This window comes from Amblyomma mixtum, chromosome 7, assembly GCF_055824585.1.
Source record: "Amblyomma mixtum isolate Tamu chromosome 7, ASM5582458v1, whole genome shotgun sequence".
NCBI lineage: Eukaryota > Metazoa > Arthropoda > Arachnida > Ixodida > Ixodidae > Amblyomma > Amblyomma mixtum.
The window spans coordinates 37,725,807-37,744,130 of NC_143018.1; the positions used below are offsets into that span (position 1 = coordinate 37,725,807).

At 48.2% G+C, this 18,324-nt stretch overlaps 1 protein-coding gene across 5 annotated transcripts in view; it reads left to right on the top strand.

Moving 5' to 3' along the window:
- grh (grainy head) overlaps positions 1-18,324 on the top strand; it is a 182,089-nt gene that overhangs the window by 132,952 nt on the left and 30,813 nt on the right. For 4 of the 5 annotated variants that reach the window (XM_089552267.1, XM_089552271.1, XM_089552269.1 and 1 more), the window contains exons 2-4: positions 12,818-12,959; positions 14,939-14,986; positions 16,462-16,662. In XM_089552267.1, coding sequence (XP_089408393.1) covers positions 12,818-12,959; positions 14,939-14,986; positions 16,462-16,662 — 391 coding nt within the window. The remainder of the gene's footprint in view (positions 1-12,817; positions 12,960-14,938; positions 14,987-16,461; positions 16,663-18,324) is intronic. The other variant, XM_089552270.1, reaches the window with a different exon arrangement.

Genomic DNA, 18,324 nt, shown 5'->3' on the forward strand with positions numbered 1-18,324 from the left:
ACGCGGCGACAATTGCGGCCCGCTATACCCTCCTCCCCCTCTTTCACCTACTCTCTCCCTGTCTCTCTTTCTTTTCTCCTCATGCACACTTGACAAAGTCTAGAAAGAGTTGGACAACGGGGTTTGCCTATCTTAGCGGCGTACGTATATCAGCGCGAACAGGCTGTCTAGCATTTCGGGGGTGGCCCAGGGGAAGGATGGGGGGGGGGTCTACCCTCCTACCACGACCACCACCCTCCGGATGACCGACTGAACGGTTCCGCTACACCACCGCTACACACCGACCCCGTCTTGTGTCGTTAAAACTGCGTAGTACTAAGGAAGCTATGTAGAGCGACGGTTAACTACGAGGGGGGGGGGGGGGGGGGGGGGTGTTCCTGGAAAGCCTTTTGCTCTCAAAACTACAGTTGCGACGAGGACTGTCGGGCGAGGGCGACCTGCTTATCGCATTGTTGGCTGCCGTGAATGGGCACCCGGCGAATGGTTCTTATACGCACCCAACAACGGCTTTGAGAGTTGCTCCCGCTGATTCAGCTAGGTGCTAACACCTGTGGCTATAGCGCCGCACAGCGTTTTGTGTATGACACAGTTGTGCGTGCATAGTTCGTTCGTTCGTTGGGCTCTGAGGAATGAACACTCCTCCCTCCACACCTTCTCTTTGCCCTCTTGTTCGGGAGAATGGTCTCGCTGCTTTGGGGCGCGAGATCGCAGGTCTGGGGCGAGGCGTACACACACTGCCGCATTCCTTAGCGAGCGCGGGGCAGGGTTAAGTGTCATTTTTGGGTCGAGTGATCTGTATAATTCTGCCGCGCTTGTCCGACTTTTTTTATTTATTTATTTTTGTCGGTGGCGTCCTTCTTTCGGTTGTACGACCTTCGCGTTTCGGTGAATAAGAATTCGTTCGAAAAGCCACTCCGGGGGTGCCGACATGGGTGGGAAGGGCCGACCGAGAACGCTGCCCAGGAAAATACCGCACGGTTCACTGTCTCCGAAGAATAGCGACTTGTGAAGGCGTTCTTGGTGATGATGACGATGATGATGGAAATTAACTGTCGGAAGGGGGTCTCTCAGGTTGCGTGGAATCTAGCAGGAAACAAAGAGAACAGGTAAACGAGCTCGGGTCTTGCCGTGAACGGTACTTCCGCCGTTGCCTTTGTTAGTTTGTTTTTACTGACCTGCGTTGACTTGTAGGCCCAAGCATTTAAACATGTAGGTTAGGTAAACGCGACGTAACCATGTCGGCAGGTGTGTCCTTTCCGGGATCTCAAGATCAGTGCGTGATTTCCTGGGGCAATATGCGCATATTGAAATAAGCAAATTTACAGACTTCGCTGTATTCACTAATACGTGCATGCATGCTCCAATGATAGCCATGTTAAAAAAAAAATATACGCAAGAGTCAGTGGCAGTGTTCGCAGTACTCACGTTATACTGCTCTAATGCTGGGGGTATGAGCGTGTATGCCTGGTTTATGTGCTTACATATATACCCCACTGATAACCGTGTTCGGATCAGTTACGCTGTTCTAAGCACTCATTCGATCCAAGTTGGGAATAGTTGAGAAATACAATCGAAAAATTTTTAAGGACACTCTGCTGAAAACACTGCACCTAAATATTTAAGTAGCGCTGCTCTGAATGCTCCCTACATACATGGTCTGTTCTGAAAGTAGTAGGACTGGTTTTTTCCTGGGCGAACGGGCGGACGAGAGGTGGTCTGCGTGTGCAGGATCGTTGAAGGGGGATATTGGGAATGCTGGGGAAAATAGGCAGTCGGCTCTCGGCCGTTAAAAACAGGAGGTCGCTTGTACTGTGAACCCCTGTCGAAACGTCTCGTCACGCAGAATCGTCGAGCGTTTACTGGATCAGCGATACGCGATCAAATTTTGAGTAAATCTTGGTAAAACGCGCAAAGAGACTCACAAAATGATTAAGGAGGCCTACGGTGACGCTTCCATGGGTAGATCAGGTGTTTTTTGAGTGGCACAAGCTTTTCCGAGAAGGTGAGCAAAGAGTGGAGGAAGACGACCGCTTCAGACGCCCTTCGACCAGCAAGACCAACGAAAATGTGTAGCGAGGGAAACATTTACTTAACAGTGATCTATCAGAATGATTGCTGGTGACTTGAGCATTCCTCAAACCCAAGTTTTTGGGATCGTGACAGAAAACTTACCCATGAGGAAAGCGTGCGCGATGTTGGTGCTGGGAGTGTTGTCAGAGGAGGAAAAGGCCCACCGGTAGGATCTTCTTCGTCATCTGAATGAGGACCCCGATTTTTTGTCCCGCACAAGGCGGCAACGCTGTCTCAGCACCCTTACAGCCTCGACTTGGCCCTACCAGACTTTTTTCTATTCCCGAGAATAAAATCGACGCTCAAGGGGAAACATCACGGATCGGTAGAGGTGGTTCAACAGGCCGTGACGAGGGAGCTAAGCAGCATTCCGGTCCAGGCGTTCCTGGAGGCGTACGAAAATTGTAAAACTCGTTAGCAGCAGTGAGTAGGTGCGGAAGGGTGCGAGCTTGAAAAATTGTAATCGTTTGTACTATTCTCTTGAATAAATTTTGTTTAAAAAAATGAGTCCTACTACTTTCAGAACAGACCATGTATTGCACTGTGTGTGATGAATACTTTGTTATGAACACGTCATGGGCTGCGCCTGTGAAGACACCGCAACGATCATGTGCAACATTCTTGGATAAAAATTTGAATATTGTAAAGTACTGTTACGAAAATATTGAAGGTAAATGTCCATCCTTTCGATACGTAGCAAATCTTTCTTTTATAGTTTTTCCATCGCTTGCATCGAGCAATTAGGACTGCCATAAAAAAACCAATGGGGAATGTTCATGACGGTAGCAAAAACGTTAATAGCAAAGAAATGCAAGCCTGGCGACGGAAGATATGCAGATATATTGATTGCTATAGTGAAATCTTACAATGTGTGAAAAAATTGCGTTCATAAACTCTTTCCCGTTGAAAAATGTTTTGAACAAGGTTGTTGGGCATGGTTCCTGTTTTGTAGTTACTTCCGCATCTGATGTGATATTGATGAAAGAGAATATGCCATAAATGCGCTATATCACATATATCATTCTCCACGGTCGAATCAGAAATGTCCCCATACAAAGCCGCTAGATAGAAAATCATGAACTGCTAAGCATTCTGGAACAGTTATTGATTTGATTCGTCCGCCATATACTTCAGCTGGAAAGAACAACAAGAAAAAAAAATCTCATCGGGAAATCATCTTCAACGAACGTATGGCGCATATCGGCAACACCTCAGAACGCAGGGCGCACGGCTGGCTATTTTCACACGAAAAGGACTGCCACTTTATAACGATACCGACACACAACTCAGGCTCACACGAAAAAAGCCGCGCCACTTAAAAGTTAAGCCCGCAGCCACAAACTTCCGGTTTAGAAACGTGCTTCCTCCCTAAAAGCCCGGAGCAATGCATGCACACCTGAGCTCGCGGGACGCCCTGATCGAGGCCCGGCTTTTTATTTTTTTTTAATCTTGCTGTTTTTGGGGTTCGCATGCAAACGGACTGGCGGTCATTGAAAGAGGAGGAGAGGAGTACAGGTACAGAAAGAAAGAAGCGACAAGATACACAGAGGGAGCGAAAGAAAGAGAGAACGAAGGAAGGACGGGGATAACGAAAGAAGAAAACGCCGAGGAACGCAGGCGCGACACCTACGCGAGTTCGCCACGGGCGCTGCCAGACAGCGGCCGGTGGAGAGGGGGAGAAGGAAGGAACTCAAGCAAACCCGCGGCTGCAAAACGACGACGACCAAGGCTGCTCGAAGTCGATGAGGTAGAAAACGCCAGGGGGCGCGCGCGCACGCGCACGGGAGAGACAGCGGAGGCAGTTTCTTCTCAAAGGTGTATAAAAGAAATAAGCAAAGACGTGGTAGTTCTTGAGGGAGGTTTGGGGGGGTAGGAAGAACCTGAGGGGGGGAGTGGCACCTCTATCACCTGACTACATTCGGCCCCAACGGACGACGAGACAGGAGAGGAGGTTTGTATTTTTCTTGAACGACGACGAAGAGGAGGAAGGGAGGTGATGGCCGACCGAAGATGTCTGCCTCCGCTGCTACAGCCAGGCCTGGTGTCTGTGCGTTCATGCTCTTGCGCGTGGAGCTTGCGGTCAGTGGCCCCCCTATGGAAGCCAAGAAGAAGAAAAAGAAGGCAGCAGGGGACGAGCTAACGCAGTGAAGGAGCCTCTTGACGCATCGCCTACCCATCTCCCTCCCCTTGTCCCCCCATCCTTACCTTTCGTGCGCCCATCTCAGCCGACCATCGTGCCTATAGACAGAGAGGAGGAAGAGTACGAAGAAGGGGAGGGAGGGAGGCAAGGGCCTAGCTAGCTGCCCGCTGGGCGTTTTTACGAGCGCCCGATAAAAGGCACCCCTCCTCCTGTAGCTCCTCGGCGCTCTCTCCCCTCTCTCCCAGTCTACGCAGCTTTGACCGGACACACTCGGGGTCCGAGCGTTTTGCCGGGGCATGCCTCCCTCTCTCCCATTTGGATGTTCTTGCTTCGGCCGATGCCTGCCTGGCGCACGTTCGACGACCAAGATGGGCTCAGAGGAGGACTAAAGGGGGGAGGCAGCATTAATTCTGGCCCGCGTTGCCAGTGGCACCTCTCTCTCTCCTCCTCTGGCTAAAGATTCTTCCTCCTTTTGTTTCATTTTCTTTTTGTTTCGGTCGCGATGTGGCGGTGGTGGTGCAGTAGGGGGGAACCTGCGAGAGTCCCGGGACGAAGTCGCTTATTCGACGACGTCGGCGACACTACTGTGCAGCGTCGTTGATCGCTTTCGACGAGGACCGCTGCAGGCCCTCGGAGACTGTTGCTTGCGGGGACCGTCGTGCGAGCATTGACGGCGATATACCTACTCGCGGTATGGCCCAATATGGCCGGCAAACAGTAAACTTGTGCTAAACTCGACGACTGCCGCTCCTGCATGGTCGGTGTGAAAGACTGGCAAGTCTCGCCTTTGCAGGCTGAAGTGCAGAATTGGAGGGCTAACGACTGACGAAGTGGTCAGTAGTGCGCTCAAACCAAGTTGGTTAACTTTTCTATAGTTACGTGGCTTGTTAAGTACCCAGAAAATACTCCCAACAGCGTGGTGCACAGATTTATAAATATATTAAAGATTTTTTCTGGCGGCGTTTCGCGTACCTAAGCTCCGGTGTCGGCCGGTGTACTGAGAAAATATTATGAATGTGTGGCAACGTCCAAGACAGCTTACACACAAAACACCGGCCAGCAATACAAAAACAACAACAGAGGGGTTACCGCAAAGGTTCGCAGTTAATCCTGGCAAGTCGATGTCCAGTGTGTAATTTTCTGCTGCCGGCGAAGAGAACCAAGTGCTTCTCATTAAGATTGGCGTAGAAATGTGCGAAACTGCAGTGCGTTGACGCGAACTGTTCTGCACTAAGACGCCCGGCGTTGTATAACCTAGGTAGCGTTCATCAGCAGATAATCAGATGCAGGTTTCTCGAAGATTTTTCGAACTCCATAACGGCCCGTTATACCAAGCTGCGTGTGGGTACGAGGGTAACCTCTTAAGTGAAAAAAATAAATAAATAAAACATTCAAATTACCCCGGAAGAAGAACAGGTGTTCTAACGCAGACTGAAGGAACTCGATAGCGGAGTGTGTTACAAACCAACGAACAACAGACTGGATAGCGGTGACCCCGCATGGATTTCGTGCTGTCAGGTTAAGCCAACCTCGGGTTCTTCTGACGCTAACGATTAATGGAGGCTATGTATGGCCAAGTGGCAAAGCTAAGAGGAGGAGAGAAAAAAATGCGGATAAATAAATATGTAGGGCAACCAACAAACGAAGAAGACGTGGCGCACGCGGTACGTATTAAAGCGAACAGGCGCCGGCTTGATGAGGGGTATAAATAAAGCTAATAAAGAAAGAAAATCTCACGACTGCGCGCATAGCACAACAGCGATCTCCCAACCCGTTGGCAGGCGAGGAACAAACTACGCAATAGAACTCGCATAGCACCCTGTGCTATAAACAACACGCATTTGTTGCATTGGCGAGGATTTGTTCGTTTGCAGCCTAGAATGACATAAAGCAAAAAAGAAAGCATAAAAGAAATTAGACATGTATGAATAAGGCTTGTTGCGTATCTTTCCTTGTATGTATGTGTCGTATTCGTGGTACTATCGTTAGCACTAACCGGACCCGCCTTCGTCGCGGTTACGTCTGATATTTTCCAGCCCGTTAAGAAACATTGTGACGACACAAGCACCATTCGATTCTCCAGCCGCGCGCTGAACGATGTTCTCACTTCAGTAGCACCAACCCCACACAAAACTGCCCTTCTCATCGTGTCCACCGCTCCCGGCTCGAGTGACCCGGGCAGAAAGTGTGCGCGTGACGACTGCGAGATGAGAGAGACCCATCATCATCGCCCGCCCGACGTACTTATGCAGCCAAAGGCACGTATCAGCTCCGGCATCAATCGGCCCAGGCAAGGCTTCTGCCACAGCATGACGCGAGCACGCTAGGAAAAGGGGGGGGGGGGATGCGACCTAGGAGGCCGTCGCGACTCCTCGCATACCGACCAACCGACCGACCGGCCAGGGTCGCGCGCGAACGCGAGGTAGCGTCGTCTCCGAAAAACTTTACGCCGCGAGCGAGCGAAGCGCCCCTAGCAGCGATATGCAGAAGCGGCGGCAGCGGCGGTCGTCGGCTGCCGCAGAGTTGGTGGCTGGGGTCATTGCGCATGCGCGCCTAAGGCGCCATCTATCCACGTCTCTCTCTCCTCCTCCACTTATCAGCATACTTCTGCTGCCGCAGCACCGGGCCTTCTGGCGCAAAACGAAACAAACAAAAAAGACATACCGCATTCCCTCCTTCTCATCCCCTCCGCCTCCGCTGAATCGAAAGGACCTCATCCGTCGCGACCGACCCTCTCTTTTCCTTTTATTTTTTATCTCTTTGTCCCAAGTTGTTATCTGTCATCGTTTAGCGCAAGTATTATCATTCTCGCGCGGTGACTGCGTAAAGTATCAAGTCGTGTAGCCTTTTTGAAGCCGGCGGCACTCCAGGCATTTCGTCTTTCGCATGGACGCCGCCTTTGACACCGCGACGTTCTCCAGGACGTTCACCCGTTGCAACAATTTCCTAGAAACGGTGGAGACGCTCTTTGAAAGCGGGAATCCTCCCGAGAGCTTTGAATTTAACAATTCAGGCGAATCCCTAGCGATTGCTTAACGGTGTTGCTGTACGAAGAGTGTCCAGTGCTAAAGTGCACGCTGACCTGCGGTCACACTGCAGTGTGAAATAACATCTGTATACAGTGGATTAAATTAAAAAAAAAACAGCAAAACGATGAGGAAGCGTTCAAGTATCGAGCGTTAGCAATATCGAACGAACATTGCGTCATTAGCCACCTTCGCTATTTCCAGTACAAATTTTTCGTTATATCCGGATATCTACTTTATTGTTGCTATGTATACAGCGTTAAAAGACAAATCGTTTGACACCACTCGGATGTCCTACGTCAATTAGTTTGGCCATTATGGGCGTTTGAAGTTTTAAGAAGTCGTGGTTTGGGGAACCAAAGGTCGTCGGAGCGAATCCCTATATGCTACGCTTTGATTCGACTGGTAATCTTATGCTCCGTAGCGCGCTGAATCGTTTGACAGCACTCCGAACATTCTACGCCAATTAGGTGATCCACAATCTGTGTACCAATGGCACCACCCACTGGTCCCACTTGAATGGCCTTGTGTTTCATACTAACGCGACCTTGAGAAATAACGGTATTGGAGTATTGGAATTATACGTATAATCCGCAACAATTCGGAGCTGCTAATAGCCTGGCGGCACCTGGTGGTCGGAAAAACAACTGTTCCTATGCATGCCTCACCGTTCGCGGCGCAGGTTTTCATTAGGTACTTAATTAATGGTTTCAAGCACTAGGACAAAGACTTCACGCGTAGAGTATGATCCATTTTGCCCGCATTGCCGCAAAAGAATGCGGCGCAGGAGACTTGTATCTCCCAACATCCACCAGGGACCGCCTCTGGATACGCCTCCATCGGAGCTTATGTTAGAGATGGCATTATCTGGCCATGTGCTTGCGCCAGACGTTTTCTCGTCTCCGTATTTTATTCATTCCACTCTGAACTCCACAGCCAGTCGTCAAATGACTGTGTCTTTCCTCAAAGACAGAAAAATGCCGTGGCTTCCGGGAAGGCCGATGTCTTGGCAACCTTAGAGCCAGAGAAACAAGAGGAGAGGGTTCTACCATGTGTGAAGGAGCTGGGAGATAAAACATGACGGGCGAAAGAAAACAGTTCGATTTGCTTATTTATTCATTCAAATGTCCATATATCAAACAAAAGGCATTGTCTATCCGACAGGACAAAATCGCGTCAGTTCGATAAGGTTGTCCATGTGCGAGGAAAAAAGTGCCTGTCGCTTGCATCGGATGCCTTAGAAGTAATAGGTGATGTGCAGAACAAAATAGTTGCCGAGTAACTGAAACAATAACGAAACTGAGGTGTCCGACTCGGGGAAATACCAGAGATATCATGGAAGAGGCACGGATTTAAAATATAGAGTGTAAGCATATCAAAAGTGTGTATATATAAAATGTATATATATATATAAAGAGCACGGATTTAAAATATATGAAAATGAATGAGCCCGCGACATATAAGATAAGCGCAAGAGACAGGTCGCAAGCAGGTGTAAAGGTGATAAATGAGGGAAGGGGTAGATGGGGTTGAAAGGAGGAAGAGGCGGGGAGGGGGCGCAAAACTTATGAGCATAGATAAGCAAAAAGTAAAAAGAAAAAAAAAAGCCACGTAGCGTCCGTGAAACGGGCGCAAACAAATCGACTTCGCGTGAATTCTTTTGACGTGCGAGGCATGCAAACGACTCGGCAAAGTTCATTGTCGCCCACCCACCGCGGCGGCGGTGGAGGAAGGCAGCGGGGTGAGGAGGACATTCCTCCTCGCACTGCGGTGTTTTGCTCAGATGATAAACTGCGCAATGTAACGCACAGGGTTTCTGCGAGGACCAGCATGATATAGTATGCTCTTAAAGCAACAGCGTTTCTTGTTCTTGGTGCATTACAGCCGCGACGTCCGCTGTCGCGTGGTTCTGTGGACTTTCTACGACGTTCCAATTCAAAACTTCGCAGATGTTCGTGAACGAACGGTTGACTTCACGCGAATGACTAAATAATAAAGTCCAGTCGAATTTTGACAGTTCGAACTAGCGTGCGACTATAGACTTGTTTGGATTGCGCGGAGCTGAAATTAAAGGTATCCTGACCGCGACCCCCTTAATACACGTGGTATTGACGGTGCCAAAGCGCCAGTTCGAAAAAACCGGACGTTCGAATAAAGCGGGTTTGAAATGACATTCCGCTGTTCCGGAATCTCTTTGTACTTGGTTCCGCCTGCAATTGCGTCACACTTATATGGTGAAATTTGCATTTTTTATGTGCAAGGTGAATGAATATTCTACGCGTCATAATTGTATTCGGCTTTATGAGTAACGTTACCGAAGTCCCTTTTTACGGCAGTCCTAGCACAAAGGCAAATGAGGTCCTACTTAGGCGCCACCTGGCGGGACAACGGCGAGCTGCTTCCTAACTGGTCCCGGCGCCGTCGCCGCGTAGCGGCCACTTCTGTCCCTACATAAAACCACCTGATGAAGTTCCGTGACCAATAAAAAACAAGCATCAGGAAACTCTGCTATACGCAAGAAATAAAACGCTGCGCACGTCCTCGGCGCACCACCAAACCCCGCAAGGGTTGAGAAGACCCCCACAGATCTTAAAAGCCTCTATCCGACCAGAATCGCACGCCGTAAATAAAAAAGTGCCGCGCGAGCCGGTAAATGCCGAGAAAGGAGGAAAGGATGGCGTGTAGTACAACGCACTCGTGGGAACGGGTCGGAGATTAACGACCTAGGCGAATGGGATTATTAATCAGGAAATGACTCCCTTACACGACCTAAGCGCGAATTAGTGGATTGCTGGTTCCGATCGGCGCGCCGATGAAGCCGCGCGTGATTACCCGTTCCTCCACGAGGCCCTGTATATGTAAGCACCGAGCGGACATCTTTAACCTCTGCCGAGGCGGCGCAGGTTTATTAGTCGTATTCTCCTTCTCTTGTTTTGCCATCCGAAAGACCCAAGCAATGGCCGTGTGGGCGATACGATTCGTGTGTACAGACATGCCAAAGAATGCGGGTGAAAATGACCACAAGCTTAAGATTCTTTTACAGGACATTTTTGAGGTTTCAGGTGTATCCAATAAATTTCGCTCATGCAAAATGACGTGAGAAATGTCAGTGCAGAAGGAGGTCTCAATATTAAATGTCCGCGAGACTCCGTGGTAAAGTACAAAAGCAATGAACGATGTTTGGCAATGAGCAGACGAACGTATTAACAACACGTAAACTGCTAAATAACAACTGCGCGGGTAAGAATCAGTTAAAAGTGGGTAAATAGCGGCATACGTTGCTTATACAAACAAGAACTTTAACCCTTGTTGAATTTCAGAGAATTCTCTGCATACTTTTAGAGATCGTCAGTAGAAGCCCCGTGGGCGCTCCAAAGGGAAGCTCACTTATTCACTGCGGACACTACCTGTCCAAACAGGGTGCCTAACTAGAGCAAGGTAGCAAAGCACAGAAAGAAGCAATAGTTGAGAATGAATAGCAAACAAAAGTATTTGGTTAGTCCTCACAGGGTAATGGCATGCGATGTTCTTGAGAAAAAAAGGAAAAAAGTCGGTTATACCAGGAGAGGGGTTTAGATAGCTAGGGCGGTGATGCCGTCTTGGTCTTGTTAGTAACGAAACTAATTATAATGTGGTTTCTATAGCGTGTTATCGAAAAAGCTTTATTACCTCGAGTAGAAAACGTATTTCGTTATCGTGTAAACGAGGACGATTAATAACTTCAGCTAAGAGGAAGGTTGGAACGTCGAAAACAAGTGCTGTTCACTTGGTCGTATCTGTACCTGACGTCGTCATAACTCTCGGTTGCAAATGTATGCGTACCTGTCGAGATGAACACTGCAGTTTCCATCTTCCGCTTGGAGCAAGAAAAAAAGTGAGGGGTGCGTGCCTAAGTTGAAAAAAAAAGAGGAAGTGGTTGGCTGGAAGGTAAAAAAGTAAAAAATAAATAAAAGATACATATCGCGAAAGGGTTTGGGGTGAAGTTAGTAGAAAAACGCAACCACAGCATACAGCATACATGTGTTGTCCGTTCGACCAGTGCAAGATAAGAAAAAGAAAGAAAGAAATAAAGAAAGAGAGAAAGAAAGAAAGAAAGAAAGAAAGAAAGGAAGAAAGAAAGAAAGAAAGAAAAAAAGAAAGAAAGAAAGAAAGAAAGAAAGAAAGAAAGAAAGAAAGAGAAAGAAAGAAAGAAAGAAAGAAAGAAAGAAAGAGCATACGAAATGCTGTAGCAATGCAACTAGAACTGTAGTGAAGTATACTTGGCGTTGATCGACGACAGAAAAGGAGACTTGGTGAAGAGTACGAAATTATTCGACGATATTTGCTGAGATGCAAAGAGAAGGAAGCCTCCTCTCTCGGGCGCTTCGGGATAACGATGATTGAGGGGAGAGGGGCGATACGGTCGTCAGATTACCATCCTTCGCATACGTTTTTTGTGCGAATCCCACGTTTTAGGCGTAATGTAATCTTTTCCTCGGAGTGGGCTGCAAGCGGCTGGAAATCGAGGAACGATATATGAGGCCATGGGATTCCACATATCAATTACTCTGTCTGCGTTGACTTCGCTTTTTCAGTCGTGTACAAAAGTAACATGCGAGTCGGCTACTGGGCGCATCTAAATGAAGTTGCGATTGACCTGGTTGAAGAGACTGAAAGCGTTCGAAACATCGCCACAGCGCGATGTAATCGTTACTTCGAGCGAACGAAAACGAGCAAATGATATTTAATAACTTTGATCACGCATGCATATCTTACAAACTTTGCAAACTTAACGGAACGGCAGCGATGTATGCAGTGTGCGTAAGCAGTACACTTCAGAAACGATGTGCTCTACCCGAGGGAGAAAATACGAGTCTGATCGAACTTAACCGGTACAACTGACTTCTTCGGATATCTTTGAAATATCATGGTGCCAATCGATGGTGCGGTCAGGGCACTATTATTTTGCTTTCTTTTTTTTCTAGCGCTTTCTAAGTTATGCATTCTTGAAAGCACAAACACATGAGACGCAACGACTGCAGCCTGTTGTCATCGGCAAAATTCTCACTCAACCTAATTTGCTTTTAATTGCCGCTCGAACGGGAACTCTCGGATGCTTTGCAGCGGATAAGTGGCACACATATTATACGCATATGCTAGAACGTCGGCGCTATGCTTAAGCACAGTAAACCCGTTCTAAATAGTTTTGTAATTAATCTATATTCAGTAAAATTAAACACGTCATGCATGGCACATCAAAGATCTGAATGGGTGAAGAGGGTAGTTAGGGGGGGGGGGGGATGCTGTACACTAGAAGTAATTTGCAATCTCGTCACACTGAACTCGCTTGATTCGAACTTTCGGTTGACTCGAACTGACGTTCCGGCTCCTCTTTCGGCTTCCCTGAAATCCTTATCCGCATATTTCGAACAAATTTTGGAACAAGCAGACCCTTTGGCGTGGGAACTTTTGCATTCACAAGGCCGCATTGCACATTTTCTCGCCTTGGCCATTCGTGTCTATGACGTGCTGATTGTGTGTGACCCATGACTGAAAGGGCGAAGTTAATTTACGGTTACCCTTTCTCTCCCTCGTCTTTCAGTGGCGCCCCAGCGGAGGGTGGCGCAGGAGGAGGAGGAGGTGGCGGAGCCGCGCACACCCTCGTCGTGCTGCCCGGTGCCTCGGTGTCCACCCTAGCGGCGCTGCAGGCAGCTGAGGCCACCGGCGAACTCGTGTCACACGAGGTATTATCTCCAACGCAAAACTGTTGTGCCATTGTAACCCCGCGTGTGTACCGGGTGTGGTGTCGCTAGTATACACCTTTAGCATACTGTGTGCCGTGTTACCGGTACCGGAGTACCGGGAGGCCACGCGCCGTCAGTGCGCATGCGCCGATTGAAGACGCCAGATGGCGCCAGGTATCCGGCTGCTGCTTGTACGCCTGTCGCATCGGAACCAATCAGCGCTTGCGCTTTGGCGGTGGGTGGGCTTCCGGTAATCCGGTCACGGTAACACGATACACAAAGCTAAAGGTATGCTAAAGGTGTCTAATAGAGAGTTATAGCATGGCGCGATCCGCTACCGTGATCTCCTTCCGCGGGGCACCACTGCGTACGTGCTAGTTGGTCCCGACGCGGCAGACGGGCGCGTGGCGCCATCTGCCGCCCTCACGGCGTTCTGCGCATGCGCGGTGGCGCCTCGCGGAAACGGATCACGCTAACGGATAGCGGATCACGTTATGCTGTAACTCCCTAATGAGACACGTATAACCGCTTTTCCCAACCAAATAGCCGGCTCAAAAAGCGCTGAAATCTCAGCGCAATTAACACTTGGTCGTGCGTTACGTTTAATGCTACCTTTAATAGCGGCACTTGCCTTCTATGTCGAAAGTTGGATAGAAATGCTCTTAACTGATTGATACATTCCTCTCGAAACTTTTACTAGCGCTACAACAGAGGACAGTGAAGAAGAGACGGAAGGACAAGCGCTATTAACAACTGAAAGTTTATTGAAACATACTTGGATATACCAGGTGTCCCAGCTAAATGTAACCAAACTTTTAAAAAACACGGGATGCCCTAGCCGTCTGAAACCAAATGAGGGTTGTTTAGAGTCGCGTGACCTAGTCTGGAGTATTTTTTTCGTTCTTCAAGGTTGACTAACTAGTCAAGCTTAATTAACTAACTTTTTAATTATTGACTTGAGGAACAAAGTGTCAATGGAAAAGTTGTAGATCGCTTTGAGAAACAGCTTACTGAGACATGTGCAGCAAAGTAATATTTAAGAAAAGTAGTTTTTTTACCGGCCTTTAACCATAACCTGCACAATAAGAAAAAGCTTCCGAATGACAACTGTGCCACTTCAACGTCCCAAGACGCGCCTTAAAGAATAAAATCCATTTTTTTCTGAAGTCCTCTCCTCGATGAGACTTTGGGTGCACATTGGGGCGGAGAAGTGAGCGAGCAGCTGGTCACGTGATAACTTTCTTTTAAGGTCAATAAATGAAGCTACGTAAGTCGTAACTTGACGGAAACAGCACTACTAGCGGTTTTTCGAGGTGATATAAAACTTTTGCATTGACACTTTCTTCCTAAAGTTAATAATTAAAAAGTTGTTTAATTATCTAACTATTTAATTAACTTTGAAGAGCAAAAAAAAAAATGCTCAAGAGTAGGCCACGCGACTATGAACAACCCTGAGTTAATTTTACTGGACTAGGACACTTCGCCTTTTTTAAAAGTTTGGTTACATTTAGCTGGGACACCCGGTATACTCTCTCATGACAACGAGAAGTGCATGCGCCATCCTTCCCGCGATAAACATATGAATCCAAATATGTCAGTTCACATTACTGGATGATTACTCACGGTGTGCTTACGCACGTGTCGCTGTTTTTATGAAAACAATGTGCTTCACTCAATTCCCTAGTCAATTTATCTCGAGGGAATTGAGTGGTTTGTATTCATAAAACAGCGACACGTGCGTAATCACACCGTAAATAATCATCCATGAACGTGAACTGTCATATTTGGATTCATAGCTGTATCTTTTATGTTTTTCGCGAGAACGGTGGCGCACGCGCTTCTGGTGGTCATGAGAGTATAATATTACCCTTGCATGTTTCAATAAACTTTCAGTTCTTAGTAGCGCTCGTCCTTCTGTCTCTTCTTGTTTGTTTGAAGTTTGAAAAGTATTTATTCGAAGCGTGTCTCATACACTTCAGGAAGGAGGCCAAAAGGCGTGGTGCCTGACGAGGGCCTTCCTCCCTGGGGTAAGCAAACTGCATTCGGCACATACACACACACACAAAATAAACAAATACAATAAATGTAGCGGTCGCCATTACACTTGCTGGCATGTTAAAAGAAAAACAAAAAAAAACTGTACAACAATGTTAAGGTCGTTGTTAAGGTTGCTGTACAACAAGGTTAAGGTTGTACAACAATGTTAAGGTTGTTGTGTTCACTGCTGTAGCGCTGGTAAAAGTTTCGAACATGAACCAACTAGCTCAAATCTCCGTGTTACTGTGAATTCCACTGCAACAGCTAAGCTATGAGTCAGCCCATTGTGGAGTTTTCATAACTTCGACAACTACTGAGGATGTAGAATTCGCTCCGCTAGTTCAGTATACGAGAGGTTTCGAATTCTGCTTCCATAAGAGTGAGGCGGCAAAGTTGTGACAACATCAATGCAAGCTGGCCACGTGATCGCAGTTCGTGCAGAACCGCTAGTAATCGGAAATGATTGAACCTTCTCCACAAATAACTATTCCTGTAACGCCAGCTGCATTCGGCTTCCTTTGCCCTGTATACAACATCGGATGCTCAGCGCCTGCTATTTAGAATCGGCGCCTGGCGCTTGTTTGCTCGATTAGAACAGCCACTCCACTGGCCGCTCGTGCAAGGGATTCTTTGTGGCCAAGCATCTGAAGCGCCAAGCGCTACGCCACGATAACCTAACGTCACGGACGTTATTTTCTGCCCACTGCGCTTGTGGGACGAGTAACGCTGGCGATGATGGCCGAAGTAGATAACAGGCGTTGCAATGCACAGCGCCGCTTGCAGCCTACAGTACAAAGAAGCCATATACCGATGCTATCTGCAAGCGCCTTGCTTTTGCACGCAGTCGGCAGCAGTATCGGAGGATCACCTTCAGGTTTCATTTCAACGTCTGTCGCAAGCTATAATAGCGCATAGCATATACGTAGCTGAAAAAAGGAGGGACGCGACCAACGTATGTTCTAGCGCTGAGTCGACGGCGAGTTGCAAGGGCAGTACTCGGAGGCAGCGTTGAGAATTAACTTTTCCAAAAAGCACACCTTGGCCGTCGCCATATTTGCTGTACTGCTTGTAAACGGCCGTCATGCGCGAGCACGTAGAAGAAGCGGTAGCTCGAGCTTTCTCTCTGATAGCCTTAGTCGCTTTGGGACGTTAAACCCCATAAACCAACCAACTCTTGTTCGCAGCAATTCAAAGCTTGGTTGTTTCGAATTCGTATACAAGTCCCTTCCAACATGGGCGGCGCCATATCGCTTGCCGCAGTGCCTTTTCCACCTGCCGTTAGCATGCGTTCCATATGAATCGCCTTATTGCTCGCTATAGGCTGTTGTGTGAACCTGGCGTAGGCACGACAGAAGTGGTATACAGCAAGGCGGACACAACAGTCCAGTATGGCGGCGCCCACGTTGGATAGGACTTCAGGTGCGGTACTCACTCCCGTGACGCTGTGTTGTGCGCGCATGCGCAGGAGGGGGCGGCGGCGTCGTCGTCGGTGGTGGTGGGCGGCACAGAGGAGGTCGCGGGCATCGTCGACGAAGACGAAGGGTGCGTCAAGGGCGTGGCACTGGTGCTGGTCGAGGGACCGGACCAGCAGCAGCAGCTGGCCGCGCTTGTACTGCCTGACGCCGCGCAGCGCATGTCGGCCTCGGGACCCACCATGGTCCTACAGGTATGCCACCCCCCCCCCCCCTTTCACTCTCCCCTTTCCTCCTCCTCCTTTCCAGCAGCCGCCAGGCCTCGGCAGGCGACACGCAGTGCAGGTTACAGTTGAGGAGGAATAGCCCGCAATGACAAAGACTTAGTCAACGCTCTGACCGCGTCTAGTCAGGAGGCATAACAGATGAAGTTCGTAGGTCACTAGTTAGTGAAAAAAAAAAACGACCTAAGAACAGCTTGTCTACAGACAAGGGATGAAGGAAGCACACAGCAATAACGCTAATAAAGCTCTGCTGCTGTGTTGTTCTTTCATTCCATGCGTTTTCTAGAGGTAAAAACCAATGATCTGAGTTAGCCATTCTCATGCATGCAGTGTATTTCTAGTGCAGTGGGCCGTTTTGTTTGCTTCATTATAGCGCCGTTTTGCGAGCACTGTATTTTCTTGTGCACGTTCTTCTGAGTTAAATGTTAAATCTGAGAACTAGGCGAGTTAGGTATTTGGCATGTCGACATATAATAGCTGAGAATAGGACATTCGTTAGATTAAGCGACAAAGAAACAGAAATAAAAAAATCAGGGGGCACTTTGGCTCTCTAAAGTGCTGCAAGGCGAAAGCGTTTCCTGGCCACTGTTTGTTTTTATTTACTTTTTATTTTTCATATTTTGTTTTATATTTATTTTTGCTCGTTTTCTTAATTTTGTTGTTTTTCATTTTTATTTTCACATCTTATTTTATTTTGTTTCTATTTTGTTTATTTTCTTATATTTATTTTTTATTTTACTTTTCTTGACTTTGCTCCTTTTATTTTATTTATGAAGCCCATGCATCCACTAGATGCGCCTTTATTCATGCTGGAACCTTGAGCATTTTAAGCAGTGACGCTGAAAGGCGGACGAATCTGCCGACGCGTCTGTCGACATTCCTGCCGACGCATCTGTCGACACTCCTGCCGACGCGTCTGTCGACACTCCTGCCGACGCGTCTGTCGACACTCCTGCCGACGCGTCTGTCGACACTCCTGCCGACGCGTCTGTCGACACTCCTGCCGACGCGTCTGTCGACACGGCTGCCGACGCGTCTGCTAACGACAGTATGAGGCATTAAAGGCTCTCGCCTTAATAGTAGCGCCTTGCCTGAGGACAGAAAAGGAATAAGCAGGACAGGACTGCGACAGGCATAAACTGGCGTTTACTAATAAAGAGGGACTTGGCACCAGTAGGAATGACACGCGCCCTAACGCAACGCGCATGCGCTGGTCCCGATAAAAAAGTTCGAGTACGCGCGACCGACGGACCTTTCCGAAGCGGTGTCACGGCTGCCGCTGAAGGGTGGCCATATCAGTTTCTTGTTCAGTAGAATGCTTGCAAACCTCAAGGCACAAAACTGAGGAATCGATGCTTCAACAGGAGTGGTACCAGTTTAAAGATAGCTTTTGTTTTTTTTCTTTTCTGGGCACCTTATACTTATAACAGAGCAATGGTAGCGCGTGTACACGTTAGCGTGACTTTGGTAGCGACCCTTTATCAGCTGATGTGAAAATATGGGCATTGTCGGCCGTGCTGCAGGCTCCGAATTACGTACAGTCGGGGACAAATGTCTGTGGTCCACGTGTTCCTCAAACGAAGCCGATAATTTATTATGAAGTCTAGGGTTCGACGGAATCCCGTCTGGCGA